At 50.4% G+C, this 20,646-nt stretch overlaps 1 protein-coding gene across 1 annotated transcript in view; it reads right to left on the reverse strand.

Annotated features, from left to right (window-relative positions):
- Positions 1-20,646, reverse strand: part of col11a1a (collagen, type XI, alpha 1a) — a 493,146-nt gene that overhangs the window by 191,337 nt on the left and 281,163 nt on the right. Inside the window, exons 37-38 of the mRNA XM_038793410.1 lie at positions 7,375-7,428; positions 4,558-4,665 (exon numbers count right to left, since the gene is read on the reverse strand). Coding sequence (XP_038649338.1) covers positions 4,558-4,665; positions 7,375-7,428 — 162 coding nt within the window. The remainder of the gene's footprint in view (positions 1-4,557; positions 4,666-7,374; positions 7,429-20,646) is intronic.

Genomic DNA, 20,646 nt, shown 5'->3' on the forward strand with positions numbered 1-20,646 from the left:
TCAAACCCACGGATCCACCCTATACCAGTAACCCCCCCCCCCCAAATTAACCTTATTTTTTAGGACACTAAGGGCAATTTATCCAGGCCAATCCACCTAACCCGCACATCTTTGGACTGTGGGAGGAAACCGGAGCACCCGGAGGAAACCCACGCAGACACGGGGAGGACGTGCAGACTCCGCACAGACAGTGACCCAAGGCGGGAATCGAACCTGTGACCCTGGAGCTGTGAAGATGTTATGATAATAATGGGGACATTTTGGGTTAAACGGACTGAGGGAAAAGACTGCAAGCAGCAGAGTCTGAGGGATAGGCGCACAACCTGAGCTACCTTGTCCCATTCAGACATACCCTCGGTCATTAGAATGCAGGAGACCGAGATGGATCATCCACTCGGCACTTCCGGCTGAAGATTGTTGCGAGTGCCTCAGCCTTGTCTGCAGCTCTGTCTATCCCATTCTGTTTCTGCTGTTTGGCTTGCAACTTGTCATGTGTTGTAGCTTCATCATAAGAACATAAGAAATAGGAGCAGGAGTAGGCCATCTGGCCCCTCGAGCCTGCTCCGCTATTCAATGAGATCATGGCTGATCTTTTGTGGACTCAGCTCCACTTTCCGGCCCGAACACCATAACCCTTAATCCCTTTATTCTTCAAAAAACTTTCTATCTTTACCTTAAAAACATGTAATGAAGGAGCCTCAACTGCTTCACTGGGTAAAGAATTCCATAGATTCACAACCCTTTGGGTGAAGAAGTTCCTCCTAAGCTCAGTCCTAAATCTACTTCCCCTTATTTTGAGGCTATGTCCCCTAGTTCTGCTTTCACCCGTCAGTGGAAACAACCTGCCCGCATCTATCCTATCTATTCCCTTCAAAGTTTTATGTTTATAAACATATAAAAGCAGCATGTTTTGATATTTTATCATTTAAATAATAATCCCGTTTGCTGTTATTCCTACCAAAATGGATAACCTCACATTTGTCAACATTGTATTCCATCTGCCAGACCCTAGCCCATTCACTTAACCTATCCAAATCCCTCTGCAGACTTCCAGTATCCTCTGCACTTTTCGCTTTACCACTTATCTTAGTGTCATCTGCAAACTTGGACACATTGCCCTTGGTCCCCAAATCCAAATCATCTGAACAATTGTGGGCCCAACACGGATCCCTGAGGGACACCACTAGCTACTGATTGCCTCCCAGAGAAACACCCATTAATCCCCACTCTTTGCTTTCTATTAATTAACCAATCCTCTATCCATGCTACTACTTTACCCTTAATGCCATGCATCTTTTTCTTATGCAGCAACCTTTTGTGTGGCACCTTGTCAAAAACTTTCTGGAAATCCAGATATACCACATCCATCGGCTCCCCGTTATCTACTGCACTGGTAATGTCCTCAAAAAATTCCACTAAATTAGTTAGGCATGACCTGCCTTTTACGAACCCATGCTGCGTCTGCCCAATGGGACAATTTCCATCCAGATGCCTCGCTATTTCTTCCTTAATGATAGATTCCAGCATCTTCCCTACTACCGAAGTTAAGCTCACTGGCCTATAATTACCCGCTTTCTGCCTACCTCCTTTTTAAACAGTGGTGTCACGTTTGCTAATTTCCAATCCACCGGGACCACCCCAGAGTCTAGTGAAATTTGGTAAATTATCACTAGTGCATTTGCAATTTCCCTAGCCATCTCTTTTAGCACTCTGGGATGCATTCCATCATGGCCAGGAGACTTGTCTACCTTTAGCCCCATTAGCTTGCCCATCACTACCTCCTTAGTGATAACAATCCTCACAAGGTCCTCACCTGTCATAGCCTCATTTCTATCAGTCACTGGCATGTTATTTGTGTCTTCCATTGTGAAGACCGACCCAAAAAACCTGTTCATTTCCTCAGCTATTTCCTCATCTCCCATTATTAAATCTCCCTTCTCATCCTCTAAAGGACCAATATTTACCTTAGCCACTCTTTTTTGTTTTATATATTTGTCGAAACTTTTACTGTCTGTTTTTATATTCTGAGCAAGTTTACTCTCATAATCTGTCTTACTCTTCTTTATAGCTTTTTTAGTAGCTTTCTGTTGCCCCCTAAAGATTTCCCAGTCCTCTAATCTCCCAGCAATCTTTGCCACTTTATATGCTTTTTCCTTCAAATTGATACTCTCCCTTATTTCCTTAGATATCCACGGTCGATTTTCCCTCTTTCTTCCGTCCTTCCTTTTTGTTGGTATAAACCTTTGCTGAGCACTGTGAAAAATCGCTTGGAAGGTTCTCCACTGTTCCTCAACTGTTCCACCATAAAGTCTTTGCTCCCAGTCTACCTTAGCTAGCTCTTCTCTTGTCCCATTGCTGAAGTGCTGAATTCATTATTGCCAATGACACGCTCAGTCCGAGATCGAATGAATATAAATAATACATTACACTTTGTTCCTGCTTTCTGTGATCTATCAATTAACTGTGTTCCAACTGCTCTTTCTCGAGGGCCCTGTGAGTTTATCTCCTCCAATTATTTATCCAGTTCCCTTTTGAAAGTTATTATTGAATCTTTCAGGCAGCACCTTCCAGATCACAACAACTCGCTGGGTAAAAAACATTCTCCTCATCTCCCTCTTTGGTTCACAACAACTCGCTGTTTTCTCAGCTTCTTTTGAAACCACCTTAAATCTGTGCTATCAATTTCTTTATTTTTTTAAATATAAATTTAGAGTGCCCAAATAATTTTTTCCAATTAAGGGGCAATTTAGCGTGGCCAATCCACCTACCCTGCACATCTTTGGGTTGTGGGGGTGAAACCCACACAGACACGGGGAGAATGTGCAAACTCCACACAGACAGTGACCCAGGGCCGGGATCGAACCTGGGACCTTGGCGCCGTGAGGCAGCAGTGCTAACCCACTGCGCCACCGTGCTGCCCCTATCAGTTTCTTTATTAATTCATTCATGGGATATGATTAAGGGCGGTATTTACTACCCATCACAAAATGTCCTTCAGAAGGTGGTGCTGAGCTGCATTCTTCAATACAACTGAGTGGCTCGCTCATACATTTCAGAGTCAATCACATTACTGTAGGCCAGACCGGGTAAGGACGGCAGATTTCCTTCCCTAAAGGACATTAGTGAACCAGATGGGTCTTTACAACAACCTTGTACTTTCATGGCCAATAATACTAAGAGTGTGTGTATCAGGGTTGTGTTCTTAGTTCCTTCCTTGCAGGAGTGACTGATAGCAGCCAGGAAATGCCACAGAACAACGTGCATCTTCACTGCCTCAAATGAATATTGGCAATCTCCTGGAAAGCCAGTGTGTTGGATATAGAAGTGCACCAGTTTGCAGGGACCCCAACATGTTTATTCTCGAGTCAGTGGCGACTCTCTTGCCTGGGTCAGTTGAGCTAAATGAATGACAGCCGTATCCCTGGAGAAAATGCTCTCTGATGAGTACGAGACCAAAAGGTCGCCCACGTCTGTGATACAATAATGCCTGTAAGTGAGACTTCAGTTTGTCAGCCATCGGAGTCAGTGCAGGGGAAGTATCTGCTGCTATCCCCATAAAAGCAGTTAGGAAGAGTGAGGATGAAGCAGAGGCCACAAGAAATGACCGGACGATGGTCATTTCCATTGTCCAGAAGCTTCGGGCCAGTGGGATTCCCGGTGTCACTGTGGAAACACTACCCACAACAGACAATGTCCAATAACGGACGTGACAGACACCCCGGGTACACATAATCATCTCACAAAACAGGCAGATCTATCACCATAGCAACACACTTCCAAAATCATTGTATGGCAAACATGATTTAGAAAAAGGAAATCACGTTTAACAAATTCATTAAAACATTTTGAGGGTGTAACCAGTGGGTTAGAGAAGGGGGGAATCAGCAGATGCTGCATACTGTGATTTCCAAAAGACATTTAATAAAGTGCCAAGATGGAAGATTAATGCACAAGATAAGGGCTCACGCGTTGAGGTGATTAACTGATGGGTAGGAGAGGGGAGGAATAAATGGGGCTTTGTCAAGTTCGCAGGTTGTGTCTCATGGAGGGTCACATGGGTCAGTGTGTGACCTCTGCCATTTACAATCTTTGTTGGTAACTTCAAAGAAGAGACTGAGAATAATGGCCGGGATTCTCCGGTATCCGGCTGGCGGGGCCGTACCGGCGCTGAGGAGTGGCATGAATCCTCCGCACCGTCAGGGGCTAGGCTGGTGCTGGCGGGGTCGGCACAGTACCAGCCGGCACCGAAGACCCACAGCAATGTGGCTGACTCTGAACTTCCCTCAGGAATGGGCAATAAATGCTGGTCCAGCGACGCCCACATCCCATAAATAAAAATGAATAAAGAGACTGGTCAATGGAGGAATGTTAGGGGAATGAGGTAGGAGCTGAATGAATTATTTCCCACCCACAAACAGGTTGGGATGAAGTAACAAAAGCGAATCAGCAATTTGAGTGACAGGATATCAGATCTAAGACGAGACAGCCACCCTGATGCCAACACTGGCCCTGACTCTGTCCTAGTGGAGTCCTCCCCTGACAAAAGGCAAAACTCACCTTAGCACCTTCCTTCCCTGCAGATCCTGGGAGTCCTTGCTCCCCCGGTGGCCCAGGTGGCCCTGGGTGTCCTCTCTCACCTAAGGGTCCTGTCTCTCCAGTTGGCCCCTAACAGAAACATCAAGAGTTAAAGAAGCAATCAGCACCAGAAACCAACAGCAGGTATCATTCATTCATCTCATTAAACAATCATTTCTTAAAATAAATTGAAAGTACCCAATTCTTTTTTTTCCAATTAAGGGGCAATTTAGCGTGACCAATCCACCTACCCTGCACATCTTTGAGTGGTGGGGTGAGACCTACACAGACACGGGGAGAATGTGCAAACTCCACACGGACAGTGACCCAGAGCCGGGATTGAACCTGGGACCTCGGCTCCATGAGGTAGCAGTGCTAACCCACTGTGCTACCCGCAATTATTAGAAGATATTATCAGGATATCAGATATCAGAAGATATTAACTATTTATAACTAGGAGGTATCTTCTCATTAAGAGGAGAATTTATTCCCACAATTTGCATAAAATCGATTCATAATAATTATTAAACCATTCACAAACCCCTGATCCGGCATCAGATTTTAAAATCACTCCCTGAAATATTTCGATACTTATCTCGGAAAGGTTTGATTTCACCGAGTGTTCTCTGGGACAGAAGCAGAATGGCGAGTTGGGAACTATCAGAAAGGTCTGATCAACTGGGCACTTTTCTCCTGGGACGTTAAGACTGAGGAGCAACTTTGAAGGTCTTTAAGAGTTCAACATGGTCAACACAGAGAGGGTGTTTCCAAAACTAGCAATATGAGATCATCACTGCAAAATCCTATGGGGAATTCAGGAGAAACTTCATTACCCAGAGTGTGGGGAAAAGGTGGGACTCGCTTCCACAGGGAGTGGAGAGAATGTGGGACTCGCTCTCACAGGGAGTGGAGAGAATGTGGGACTCACTCCCACAGGGAGTGGGGAGAATGTGGGACTCGCTCCCACAGGGAGTGGGGAGAATGTGGGACTCGCTCCCACAGGGGAGTGGGGGGAATGTGGGACTCGCTCCCACAGGGAATGGGGAGAATGTGGGACTCGCTTCCACAGGGAGTGGGGAGAATGTGGGACTCGCTCCCACAGGGAGTGGGGAGAATGTGGGACTCGCTCCCACAGGGAGTGGGGAGAATGTGGGACTCGCTCCCACAGGGAGTGGGGAGAATGTGGGACTCGCTCCCACAGGGAGTGGGGAGAATGTGGGACTCGCTCCCACAGGGAGTGGGGAGAATGTGGGACTCGCTCCCACAGGGAGTGGGGAGAATGTGGGACTCGCTCCCACAAGGAGTGGGGAGAATGTGGGACTCGCTCCCACAGGGAGTGGGAGAATGTGGAATATGCTGATGAGTTCTGAATATGTTGAATATGTTGGATGCTGTATTCCCAGCAATGAGTCTGAATTCCCGAATTCCGACAGTAACATAGAACATACAGTGCAGAATGTGGCCATTCGGCCCATGGAGTCTGCGCTGACCCACTTAAGCCCTCACTTCCACCCTATCCCCGTAATCCAGTAACCCATCCTACCTTTTTGATCACTAAGGGCAATTTATCACGGCCAATTCACCTAACCTGCACATCTTTGGGCTGTGGGAGGAAACCGGAGCACCCGGAGGAAACCCACGCAGACACGGGGAGAACGTGCAGACTCCACACAGACAGTGACCCAAGCTGGGAATCGAACCTGGGACCCTGGAGCTGTGAAGCACAGTGGTAACCACTGTGCTACCGCACTGTCTAAACCAGGAATGGGCTCACTTTCACATTGAGCCACTTGTCCAGGGTTTGGAGATGATTCTGTGTGTCCCGCTTCCCTGAGGAATTTCCAGGTGGTGAAGAATAAATAATCTCAAAAGGACTGGAGGCGGCTTGTGTGTGTCGGGAGTGAGGCTGCACTAAAACCAGGATTGCGGAGCATTAGGGAACGTGACTGACATTCCATCAGTTATCAGAACTTGTCATAACCTGACACAAAGATGGGAATTAATGGACGATAAACCCAGATCCAGGCTTCACCTAAACTTCACTCATTTCAAAAGTGAAATCGATTGAGACCTATTAGAAAGAGATTTCAGGTTTGCAAGTAACGGGTGGTGGAGCGGCTGAGCTGCATTGCTCATGCACAGAGTTATCACAGGCCCGATGGGCTGGAATTATCATGGTCTGATTCAATGGTCATGGAGTAATTGACCAATCACAGTGATCAATCGCTATCAGTGAATCTGCAGCCCACCCCACCCCCGGAGCTGAGCTGAGGAAAGCCCCCAGGGGGTGGGAGCTTTGGGAACCATCAGCCCCAAATCACCTGTTCCTCCCAAACCCCCCCGCCCCCCTCCCCCCCGTCCCGTCTCCAATTACTCAGATACTGGAGCCCAAAATGTGTATTTCTGGGACTAATCTCTCCAATTCCGATTTGAATGAATCGATAGTAACAACTTCCCCCATCCCTGCGAGATCACATCACCTTTGAATCTTCATTGTTGCAGAATAACCCGTCAGAAATTCAGTCAGTTCCTTGTGACGCCCCAGCAGGAATAAGTGAGGGGTCATTACCCACAGCAGATTCAGATCGGCACACAGCATCAGCTCTTCCATAGCGAGATCAACAAAAATACTTTCCTAACCCATCAGTGAGATTTAACATGACAGTGAAAAACTAGCCTAACCTAACCTAGTCGTCCTCATTTCGATAGTTCCATTAATTGTCAACACAAGTCGTTCCTCTGGTCACAATCCTTCACTGACACCCAGCTCTCACACTCAATCTATGAATTAGATCTTACCTGTGGTCCCACAACCCCTCCAGGACCTGGAGGGCCAGTCTTGCCTTGGAAACCCTGATGGAAATAAATCAAACACAGGCTTCAATATTAGAGATTTTTACAGCACAGTCACTGTATAACACTGGGGTACAGTACAGTTGGGGATTTATCTGTCACTGTATAACACTGGGGTACAGTACTGGTGGGGACGGGTCTGTCACTGTATAACACTGGGGTACAGTACTGGTGGGGACGGGTCTGTCTCTGTATAACACTGGGGTACAGTACTGGTGGGGACGGGTCTGTCTCTGTATAACACTGGGGTACAGTACTGGTGGGGACGGGTCTGTCACTGTATAACACTGGGGTACAGTACTGGTGGGGACGGGTCTGTCTCTGTATAACACTGGGGTACAGTACTGGTGGGGACGGGTCTATCACTGTATAACACTGGGGTACAGTACAGTTGGGGATTTATCTGTCACTGTATAACACTGGGGTACAGTACTGGTGGGGAGGGGTCTGTCACTGTATAACACTGGGGTACAGTACTGGTGGGGACAGGTCTGTCACTGTATAACACTGGGGTACAGTACTGGTAGGGACAGGTCAGTCACTGTATAACACTGGGGTACAGTACTGGTGGGGATGGGTCTGTCACTGTATAACACTGGGGTACAGTACTGGTGGGGATGGGCCTGTCACTGTATAACACTGGGGTACAGTACTGGTGGGGACGGGTCTGTCACTGTATAACACTGGGGTACAGTACTGGTGGAGACGGGTCTGTCACTGTATAACACTGGGGTACAGTACTGGTAGGGACAGGTCAGTCACTGTATAACACTGGGGTACAGTACTGGTGGGGATGGGTCTGTCACTGTATAACACTGGGGTACAGTACTGGTGGGGATGGGCCTGTCACTGTATAACACTGGGGTACAGTACTGGTGGGGACGGGTCTGTCACTGTATAACACTGGGGTACAGTACTGGTGGAGACGGGTCTGTCACTGTATAACACTGGGGTACAGTACTGGTGGGGACGGGTCTGTCTCTGTATAACACTGGGGTACAGTACTGGTGGGGACGGGTGTGTCACTGTATAACACTGGGGTACAGTACTGGTGGGGACGGGTCTGTCACTGTATAACACTGGGGTACAGTACTGGTGGGGACGGGTCTATCACTGTATAACACTGGGGTACAGTACTGGTGGGGACGCGTCTGTCACTGTATAACACTGGGGTACAGTACTGGTGGGGACGGGTCTGTCACTGTATAACACTGGGGTACAGTACTGGTGGGGACGGGTCTGTCACTGTATAACACTGGGGTACAGCACTGGTGGGGATGGGTCTGTCACTGTATAACACTGGGGTACAGTACTGATGGGGACGGGTCTGTCACTGTATAACACTGGGGTACAGTACTGGTGGGGAAGGGTCTGTCACTGTATAACACTGGGGTACAGTATTGGTGGGGATGGGTCTGTCACTGTATAACACTGGGGTACAGTACTGGTGGGGACGGATCTGTCACTGTATAACACTGGGGTACAGTACTGGTGGGGACAGGCCTGTCACTGTATAACACTGGGGTACAGTACTGGTGGGGACGGATCTGTCACTGTATAACACTGGGGTACAGTATTGGTGGGGATGGGTCTGTCACTGTATAACAGTGGGGTACAGTACTGGTGGGGATGGGTCTATCACTGTATAACACTGGGGTACAGTACTGGTGGGGACGGGTCTGTCACTGTATAACAGGGGGGTACAGTACTGGTGGGGACGGGTCCGTCACTGTATAACACTGGGGTACAGTACTGGTGGGGATGGGTCTGTCACTGTATAACAGTGGGGTACAGTACTGTTGGGGACGGGTCTATCACTGTATAACACTGGGGTACAGTACTGGTGGGGTCAGGTCTGTCACTGTATAACACTGGGGTACAGTACTGGTGGGGAAGAGTCTGTCACTGTATAACACTGCGGTACAGTACTGGTGGGGACGGATTTGTCACTATATAACACTGGGGTACAGTACTGGTGGGGTCAGGTCTGTCACTGTATAACACTGGGGTACAGTACTGGTGGGGAAGGGTCTGTCACTATGACACTGGGGTACAGTACTGTTGGGGACTGGTCTGTCACTGTATAACACTGGGGTACAGTACTGGTGGGGACGGGTCTGTCACTGTATAACACAGGGGTACAGTACTGGTGGGGACGGATCTGTCACTGTATAACACTGGGGTACAGTACTGGTGGGGATGGGTCTGTCACTGTATAACACTGGGGTACAGTACTGGTGGGGACGGGTCTGTCTCTGTACAACACTGGGGTACAGTACTGGTGGGGTCAGGTCTGTCACTGTATAACACTGGGGTACAGTACTGGTGGGGGTGGGTCTGTCGCTGTATAACACTGGGGTACAGTACTGGTGGGGAAGGGTCTGTCACTATGACACTGGGGTACATTACTGTTGGGGACTTGTCTGTCACTGTATAACACTGGGGTACAGTACTGGTGGGGGCGGGTCTGTCACTGAATAACACTGGGATACAGTACTGGTGGGGACGGGTCTGTCACTGTATAACACTGGGGTACAGTACTGGTGGGGACGGGTCTGTCACTGTATAACACTGGGGTACAATACTGGTGGGGACGGGTCTGTCTCTGTATAACACTGGGGTACAATACTGGTGGGGACGGGTCTGTCTCTGTATAACACTGGGGTACAATACTGGTGGGGACGGGTCTGTCTCTGTATAACACTGGGGCACAGTACTGGTGGGGACGGGTCTGTCACTGTATAACACTGGGGTACAGTACTGGTGGGGACGGGTCTGTCACTGTATAACACTGGGGTACAGTACTGGTGGGGTCAGGTCTGTCACTGTATAACACTGGGGTACAGTACTGGTGGGGACAGGTCTGTCACTGTATAACACTGGGGTACAGTACTGGTAGGGACAGGTCAGTCACTGTATAACACTGGGGTACAGTACTGGTGGGGATGGGTCTGTCACTGTATAACACTGGGGTACAGTACTGGTGGGGACGGGTCTGTCACTGTATAACACTGGGGTACAGTACTGGTGGGGTCAGGTCTGTCACTGTATAACACTGGGGTACAGTACTGGTGGGGACAGGTCTGTCACTGTATAACACTGGGGTACAGTACTGGTAGGGACAGGTCAGTCACTGTATAACACTGGGGTACAGTACTGGTGGGGATGGGTCTGTCACTGTATAACACTGGGGTACAGTACTGGTGGGGACGGGTCTGTCTCTGTATAACACTGGGGTACAGTACTGGTGGGGATGGGTCTGTCACTGTATAACACTGGGGTACAGTACTGGTGGGGACGGGCCTGTCACTGTATAACACTGGGGTACAGTACTGGTGGGGACGGGTCTGTCACTGTATAACACTGGGGTACAGTACTGGTGGAGACGGGTCTGTCACTGTATAACACTGGGGTACAGTACTGGTGGGGACGGGTCTGTCTCTGTATAACACTGGGGTACAGTACTGGTGGGGACGGGTGTGTCACTGTATAACACTGGGGTACAGTACTGGTGGGGACGGGTCTGTCACTGTATAACACTGGGGTACAGTACTGGTGGGGACGGGTCTGTCTCTGTATAACACTGGGGTACAGTACTGGTGGGGACGGGTCTATCACTGTATAACACTGGGGTACAGCACTGGTGGGGACGCGTCTGTAACTGTATAACACTGGGGTACAGTACTGGTGGGGACGGGTCTGTCACTGTATAACACTGGGGTACAGTACTGGTGGGGACGGGTCTGTCACTGTATAACACTGGGGTACAGCACTGGTGGGGATGGGTCTGTCACTGTATAACACTGGGGTACAGTACTGATGGGGACGGGTCTGTCACTGTATAACACTGGGGTACAGTACTGGTGGGGAAGGGTCTGTCACTGTATAACACTGGGGTACAGTACTGGTGGGGATGGATCTGTCACTGTATAACACTGGGGTACAGTACTGGTGGGGACAGGCCTGTCACTGTATAACACTGGGGTACAGTACTGGTGGGGACGGATCTGTCACTGTATAACACTGGGGTACAGTATTGGTGGGGATGGGTCTGTCACTGTATAACAGTGGGGTACAGTACTGGTGGGGATGGGTCTATCACTGTATAACACTGGGGTACAGTACTGGTGGGGACGGGTCTGTCACTGTATAACAGGGGGGTACAGTACTGGTGGGGACGGGTCCGTCACTGTATAACACTGGGGTACAGTACTGGTGGGGATGGGTCTGTCACTGTATAACAGTGGGGTACAGTACTGTTGGGGACGGGTCTATCACTGTATAACACTGGGGTACAGTACTGGTGGGGTCAGGTCTGTCACTGTATAACACTGGGGTACAGTACTGGTGGGGAAGAGTCTGTCACTGTATAACACTGCGGTACAGTACTGGTGGGGACGGATTTGTCACTATATAACACTGGGGTACAGTACTGGTGGGGTCAGGTCTGTCACTGTATAACACTGGGGTACAGTACTGGTGGGGAAGGGTCTGTCACTGTATAACACAGGGGTACAGTACTGGTGGGGACGGGTCTGTCACTGTATAACACAGGGGTACAGTACTGGTGGGGACGGATCTGTCACTGTATAACACTGGGGTACAGTACTGGTGGGGATGGGTCTGTCACTGTATAACACTGGGGTACAGTACTGGTGGGGACGGGTCTGTCTCTGTACAACACTGGGGTACAGTACTGGTGGGGTCAGGTCTGTCACTGTATAACACTGGGGTACAGTACTGGTGGGGGTGGGTCTGTCACTGTATAACACAGGGGTACAGTACTGGTGGGGAAGGGTCTGTCACTATGACACTGGGGTACATTACTGTTGGGGACTTGTCTGTCACTGTATAACACTGGGGTACAGTACTGGTGGGGGCGGGTCTGTCACTGAATAACACTGGGATACAGTACTGGTGGGGACGGGTCTGTCACTGTATAACACTGGGGTACAGTACTGGTGGGGACGGGTCTGTCACTGTATAACACTGGGGTACAATACTGGTGGGGACGGGTCTGTCTCTGTATAACACTGGGGTACAATACTGGTGGGGACGGGTCTGTCTCTGTATAACACTGGGGTACAATACTGGTGGGGACGGGTCTGTCTCTGTATAACACTGGGGCACAGTACTGGTGGGGGCGCGTCTGTCACTGTATAACACTGGGGTACAGCACTGGTGGGGTCTGTCACTGTATAACACTGGGGTACAGTACTGGTGGGGACGGGTCTGTCACTGTATAACGCTGGGGTACAGTATTGGTGGGGACGGGTCTGTCACTATAACACTGGGGTACAGTACTGGTGGGGATGGGTCTGTCACTGTATAACACTGGGGTACAGTACTGGTGGGGACGGGTCTGTCTCTGTACAACACTGGGGTACAGTACTGGTGGGGTCAGGTCTGTCACTGTATAACACTGGGGTACAGAACTGGTGGGGAAGGGTCTGTCACTATGACACTGGGGTACATTACTGTTGGGGACTTGTCTGTCACTGTATAACACTGGGGTACAGTACTGGTGGGGATGGGTCTGTCACTGTATAACACTGGGGTACAGTACTGGTGGGGACTGGTCTGTCACTGTATAACACTGGGGTACAGTACTGGTGGGGGCGGGTCTGTCACTGTATAACACTGGGATACAGTACTGGTGGGGACGGATCTGTCACTGTATAACACTGGGGTACAATACTGGTGGGGACGGGTCTGTCACTGTATAACACTGGGGCACAGTACTGGTGAGGGCGCGTCTGTCACTATATAACACTGGGGTACAGTACTGGTGGGGTCTGTCACTGTATAACACTGAGGTACAGTACTGGTGGGGACGGGTCTGTCACTGTATAACGCTGGGGTACAGTATTGGTGGGGACGGGTCTGTCACTATAACACTGGGATACAGTACTGGTGGGGACGGGTCTGTCACTATAACACTGGGGTACAGCACTGGTGGGGTCTGTCACTGTATAACACTGAGGTACAGTACTGGTGGGGACGGGTCTGTCACTGTATAACGCTGGGGTACAGTACTGGTGGGGACGGGTCTGTCACTGTATAACACTGGGGTACAGTACTGGTGGGGATGGGTCTGTCACTGTATAACACTGGGGTACAGTACTGGTGGGGATGGGTCTGTCACTGTATAACACTGGGGTACAGTACTGGTGGGGACGGGTCTGTCACTGTATAACACTGGGGTACAGTACTGGTGGGGACAGGTCTGTCACTGTATAACACTGGGGTACAGTACTGGTGTGGACGGGTCTGTCACTGTGTAACACTGGGGTACAGTACTGGTGGGGACGGGTCTGTCACTGTATAACACTGGGGTACAGTACTGGTGGGGACGGGTCTGTCGCTGTATAACACTGGGGTACAGTACTGGTGGGGACAGGTCTGTCACTGTATAACACTGGGGTACAGTACTGGTGGGGACGGGTCTGTCACTGTATAACACTGGGGTACAGCACTGGTGGGGACGGGTCTGTCACTGTATAACACTGGGGTACAGTACTGGTGGGGACGGGTCTGTCACTGTATAACACTGGGGTACAGCACTGGTGGGGAAGGGTCTGTCACTGTATAACACTGGGGTACAGTACTGGTGGGGACGGGTCTGTCACTGTATAACACTGGGGTATAGTACTGGTGGGGACGGGTCTGTCACTGTATAACACTGGGGACAGTACTGGTGGGGTCAGGTCTGTCTCTGTATAACACTGGGGTACAGTACTGGTGGGGACGGGTCTATCACTGTATAACACTGGGGCCCAGTACTGGTGGGGAAGGGTCTGTCACTATGACACTGGGGTACAGTACTGGTGGGGACGGATCTGTCACTGTATAACACTGGGGTACAGTACTGGTGGGGACGGGTCTGTCACTGTATAACACTGGGGTACAGTACTGGTGGGGAAGGGTCTGTCACTGTATAACACTGGGGTACAGTACTGGTGGGGATGGGTCTGTCTCTGTATAACACTGGGGTACAGTACTGGTGGGGATGGGTCTATCACTGTATAACACTGGGGTACAGTACTGGTGTGGACGGGTCTGTCACTGTATAACACTGGGGTACAGTACTGGTGGGGACGGGTCTGTCACTATAACACTGGGGTACAGTGCTGGTGGGGACAGGTCTGTCACTGTATAACACTGGGGTACAGTACTGGTGGGGACGGGTCTGTCACTGTATAACACTGGGGTACAGTATTGGTGGGGACGGGTCTGTCACTATAACACTGGGGTACAGTGCTGGTGGGGATGGGTCTGTCACTGTATAACACTGGGGTACAGTACTGGTGGGGACGGGTCTGTCACTGTATAACACTGGGGTACAGTACTGGTGGGGAAGGGTCTGTCACTATGACACTGGGGTACAGTACCGGTGGGGAAGGGACTGTCACTATGACACTGGGGTACAGTACTGGTGGGGACGGGTCTGTCACTATGACACTGGGGTACAGTACCGGTGGGGAAGGGTCTGTCACTATGACACTGGGGTACAGTACTGGTGGGGAAGGGTCTGTCACTATGACACTGGGGTACAGTACTGGTGGGGACGGGTCTGTCACTATGACACTGGGGTACAGTACCGGTGGGGAAGGGTCTGTCACTATGACACTGGGGTACAGTACTGGTGGGGACGGGTCTGTCACTATAACACTGGGGTACAGTACTGGTGGGGAAGGGTCTGTCTCTGTATAACACTGGGGTACAGTACTGGTGGGGACGGGTCTGTCACTGTATAACACTGGGGTACAGTACTGGTGGGGACGGGTCTGTCACTGTATAACACTGGGGTACAATACTGGTGGGGACGGGTCTGTCACTATGACACTGGGGTACAGTACTGGTGGGGAAGGGTCTGTCTCTGTTTAACACTGGGGTACAGTACTGGTGGGGCCAGATCTGTCACTGTATAACACTGGGGTACAGTACTGGTGGGGACGGGTCTGTCACTATGACACTGGGGTACAGTACTGGTGGGGACGGGTCTGTCACTGTATAACACTGGGGTACAGTACTGGTGGGGATGGGTCTGTCACTGTATAACTCTGGGGTACAGTACTGGTGGGGATGGGTCTGTCACTGTATAACACTGGGGTACAGTACTGGTGGGGACGGGTCTGTCACTGTATAACTCTGGGGTACAGTACTGGTGGGGAAGGGTCTGTCTCTGTATAACACTGGGGTACAGTACTGGTGGGGACGGGTCTGTCACTGTATAACTCTGGGGTACAGTACTGGTGGGGACGGGTCTGTCTCTGTATAACACTGGGGTACAGTACTGGTGGGGACGGGTCTGTCTCTGTATAACACTGGGGTACAGTACTGGTGGGGACGGGTCTGTCTCTGTATAACACTGGGGTACAGTACTGGTGGGGACGGGTCTATCGATTGTGAGTGAAAACGTTAAGTGCTATTTTGAACCATTTCAGAGCTGATTGGTGGGCGCCTGTTTCAGTTTTAATCTTTTTTATTCTCCTCCTTTTTCACATATTCTGCCAAATTTACACCTACCAACAATAAAAAATAATCAGTAACGAATGTAATGTCAATCCCCATATCAATAACAACAATCCCATCCTCCCATCAAACCCCAAACATTAGCCCACATGGTCACACAAACAAATGACAAAAAGGAATCAGGAATCACCCATAGTCACCATTAACACACCCCGCCCCCCCCTCCCCCCAACCCTCCCAGCCCCCAACCCCCCCTAATGTTCAATGTAATCCAGTTCTTGAAAGTGAATAATGAATAATGTTCATGAATTGTAGAACCCCTCCATCCTTCCCTTCAGTTCAAACTTAACCTTCTCCAGAGTCAAGAATTCCAGCAGGTCCCCCCGCCCGGCCAGGGCACAGGGTGGAGAGGTTGATCTCCACCCCAGCAGGATCCGCCTTTGGGCGATCAAAGAGGCGAAGGCTACAACATCTGCCTCCGCCCCGTTTCCAACCCTGGCTGGTCCCACACCCCGAATATGGCCACCCGAGGGCCCAGGTCCAGTTTCACGTGCACCACTTTAGAGATTACCCTAAACACCACCTTCCAGTAATCCTCTGGCTTTGGATAGGACCAATAGATATGAACGTGATTAGTGCCCCCCCCCCCCCCCCCCCCCCCACCCCCGGAATGGGCTCATCCTCGCCCTCGTGAGGTGCACCCTGTACACCACCTTCAGCTGTATCAGCCCCAACCTCGCACACGAGGTGGAGGCATTCAGTCTCCGGAGCACATCACACCAGAACCCCTCCTCCATACCCTCTCCCAACTCTTCCTCCCACTTTGCTTTGACCCCTTCCAGTGGTGCCTTCTCCTCTTCCAAAATAGCTCCGTAAACCGCTGACACTACCCCCTTCTCCAGTCCCCCTGTTGTCAGCACCTCCTCCAGCAATGTGGAGGCCGGCTCCACCGGGAAGCTCTGTATCTCCTTCCTGGCAAAATCCCAACCTGCATGTATCTAAACGTTTCCCCCTGCTCCAGCCCATACTTCGCTCCCAGCTCCTTCAGTCTGCAAATGAGAAACAAATGAGACCCCTGAGAAACAAACCTTTTAGTGTCTTCTCCTCCCATTTCTGAAAATGTCCATCCCACCTCCCTGGCTCAAATCTGTGATTCCCCCAAATCGGCATTTCCCTTGACCCTGCCCCCAACCCGAACTGTTGGTGGAACTGCCTCCAAATTCTCAATGAAGCTATTATTACCGGACTCCCTGAGTATCTCCCCAGGGCTATCGAGAGCGGCGCTGTTGCTAATGCTTTCAATCCCGACCCCCTGCACAAACTCCCCCCCATTCTGACCCACGGGAAATCAATCCCTCTGACCCAGCTCTGCACCTTCTCCACATTCGCCGCCCAGTAGTAATACATTGGGGGTGGGCTACTGTTTAATTGAAAGTTGGAATTCAGTTACATCCTGTTTACATCGATCTGTCATCTGCCCATTTCTCTCATCTCTCTGCGTTCCAGAATCCTGGTACTTATTGTTCTCCGCGTTTCTGATTTCCCAATGATCTGAATAGCTGAGGCCAACACTGACCAACCCTCCCACAAGCCAGGCTGTAATCCACATTTCAAATCTTGTTATCGCAAATTAGAACTATTGTCAATTGTCTGCTCTATTCCTGACTCTCTGAATCCAGAAAGGTTTGTTGTCATTGATCCCCAGAACAAACTGTTTTGAATAGACGGCAGAGAGTAGCAATGGAAGGGTGCTTTTCTGATTGGAGGGCTGTGACTAGTGGTGTTCCGCAGGGGTCAGTGCTGGGACCTTTGCAGTTCGTAGTATATATAAATGATTTGGAGGAAAATGTAACTGGTCTGATTAGTAAGTTTGCAGACGACACAAAGCTTGGTGGAATTGCGGATAGCGATGAGGACTGTCAGAGGATACAGCAGGATTTAGATCGTTTGGAGACTTGGGCAGAGAGATGGCAGCTGGAGTTTAATCCGGAAAAATGTGAGGTAATGCATTTTGGATGGTCTAATACAGGTAGGGAATATGCAGTGAATGGTAGAACCCTCAAGAGTATTGACAGTCAGAGAGATCTAGGTGTACAGGTCCACAGTCACTGAAAGGGGCAACACAGGTGGAGAAGGTAGTCAAGAAGGCATACGCATGCTTGCCTTCATTGGCCGGGGCATTGAGTAAACGAATTGGCAAGTCATGTTGCAGCTGTATAGCACCTTAGTTAGGCCACATTTGGAGTATAGTGTTCAATTCTGGTTGCCACACTACCAGAAGGATGTGGAGGCTTTAATGAGGGTGTAGAAGAGATTTACCAGGATGTTGCCTGGTATGGACGGCATTAGCTATGAGGAGAGGTTGAATAAACTCGGTTTGTTCTCACTGGAACAACGGAGGTTGAGGGGCGACCTGATAGAGGTCTACAAAATTATGAGGGGCATAGACAGAGTGGATAGTCAGAGGCTTTTCCCCAGGGTAGAGGGGTCAATTACTAGGGGGCATAGGTTTAAGGTGTGAGGGGCAAGGTTTAGAGGAGATGTACGAGGCAAGTTTTTTACACAGAGGGTAGTGGGTGCCTGGAACTCGCTGCCGGAGGAGGTGGTGGAAGCAGGGACGATAGTGACGTTTAAGGGGCATCTTGACAAATACATGAATAGGATGGGAATAGAGGGATACGGACCCAGGAAGTGTGGAAGATTTGAATTTCGAAGGGCAGCATGGTCGGCACAGGCTTGGAGGGCCGAAGGGCCTGTTCCTGTGCTGTACTTTTCTTTGTTCTTTGAATCACACAGAGAGAGAAGTTGTCTGTTTGGGATATTAAAGGGTAATTTTCCTGATGACAATGAACAGGATGAGAGTGGCTCAGCCAGTCTCCTCACTCCCTGCTGGGGTTAGATACTCCAGCGAGATGAGAAACTGCAGTTAATGAAACTGCAGGTATTTAAATGTCAACTTTCCCAAGAAGGTTAGTTTTCACACCAATGACACAGAACAAATTAATTTCTCCTCTCCCTGACTCAAACCATCGATGCTGAAACACTTCTCCACACATTTACCAGGCTCGGAGATTTAACACTTCCCTAGCCGACCTCACATCCTGCATCATACCACAAAAAACATCCAAAAATCACTGTCCCATCTCAAAACTCACTCCAGATCCCATTCACGTATCATTCCTCGTATCCACTGGCTCGATTTCGGCATTGGGCTGCGGAGAATTCAGCTCACTATCACTGTAACCTCCTCCAGCCCCTACATCCCTCCCTATCTGTGTAACCCCCTCCAGCCCCTACATCCCTCCCTATCTCTGTAACCTCCTCCAGCACCTACACCCCCTCCCTATCTGTGTAACCTCCTTTAGAACCTACACCCCTCCCTATCTCTGTAACTTCTCCATCCCCTACACCACTCCCTATCTCTGTAACCCCCTCCAGACCCTACACCCCTCCCTATCTCTGTAACCTCCTCCAGTCACTACACCCCTCCCTATCTCTGTAACCTCCTCCAGATCCTGCACCCCTCCCTATCTCTGTAACCTCCTCCAGCACCTACACCCCCTCCCTATCTCTGTAACCTCCTCCAGACCCTACACCCCTCCCTATCTCTGTAACCTCCTCCAGACCCTACACCCCTCCTTATCTCTGTAACCTCCTCCAGACCCTGCACCCTCCCTATCTCTGTAACCTCCTCCAGCCCCTACACCCCTCCCTAGCTCTGTAACCTCCTCCAGTCCCTACACCCCCTCCCTATCTCTGTAACCTCCTCCAGACCCTACACCCCTCCCTATCTCTGTAACCTCCTCCAGTCCCTACACCCCTCCCTATCTCTGTAACCTCCTCCAGACCCTACACCCCTCCCTATCTCTGTAACCTCCTCCAGACCCTACACCCCCTCCCTATCTCTGTAACCTCCTCCAGCCCCTACACCCCCTCCCTATCTCTGTAACCTCCTCCATCCCCTACACCCCTCCCTATCTCTGTAACCTCCTCCAGACCCTACACCCCCTCCCTATCTCTGTAACCTCCTCCAGACCCTACACCCCCTCCCTATCTCTGTAACCTCCTCCAGCCCCTACACCCCTCCCTATCTGTGTAACCTCCTCCAGACCCTACACCCCCTCCCTATCTCTGTAACCTCCTCCAGACCCTACACCCCTCCCTATCTCTGTAACCTCCTCCAGACCCTACACCCCCTCCCTATCTCTGTAACCTCCTCCAGTCCCTACACCCCTCCCTATCTCTGTAACCTCCTCCAGCCCATAAACCCCTCCCTAACTCAACAATAACCTGCTCACGGACGCTCAGTTTGGGTTCCGCCCAGGGTCCATCAGCTCCTCACCCCATTACAGCCTTGGATCAAACAAGGACAAAGAGCTGAACTCCAGGAATGTGATGAGAATGGATGGCCTGACACTAAGGCAAATTTGACTGAGTAAAGCATCAAGGAGCCCGAGTAAAACTGGAGTCATCAGGGATCAGAGAGAAAACTCTCCACTGGTTCGAGAAATACCAGGCACAAAGGACGATAGTTGTCGTTGTTAGAGGTCAACCCTCTGACAGTGCAGCACTCCCTCAGTACTGACCCTCTGACAGTGCGGCACTCCCTCAGTACTGACCCTCTGACAGTGCAGCACTCCCTCAGTACTGACCCTCTGACAGTGCAGCACTCCCTCAGTACTGACTCTCTGACAGTGCAGCACTCTCTCAGTACTGACCCTCTGACAGTGCGGCACTCCCCCA

This window comes from Scyliorhinus canicula, chromosome 4 (genome assembly GCF_902713615.1).
Source record: "Scyliorhinus canicula chromosome 4, sScyCan1.1, whole genome shotgun sequence".
NCBI lineage: Eukaryota > Metazoa > Chordata > Chondrichthyes > Carcharhiniformes > Scyliorhinidae > Scyliorhinus > Scyliorhinus canicula.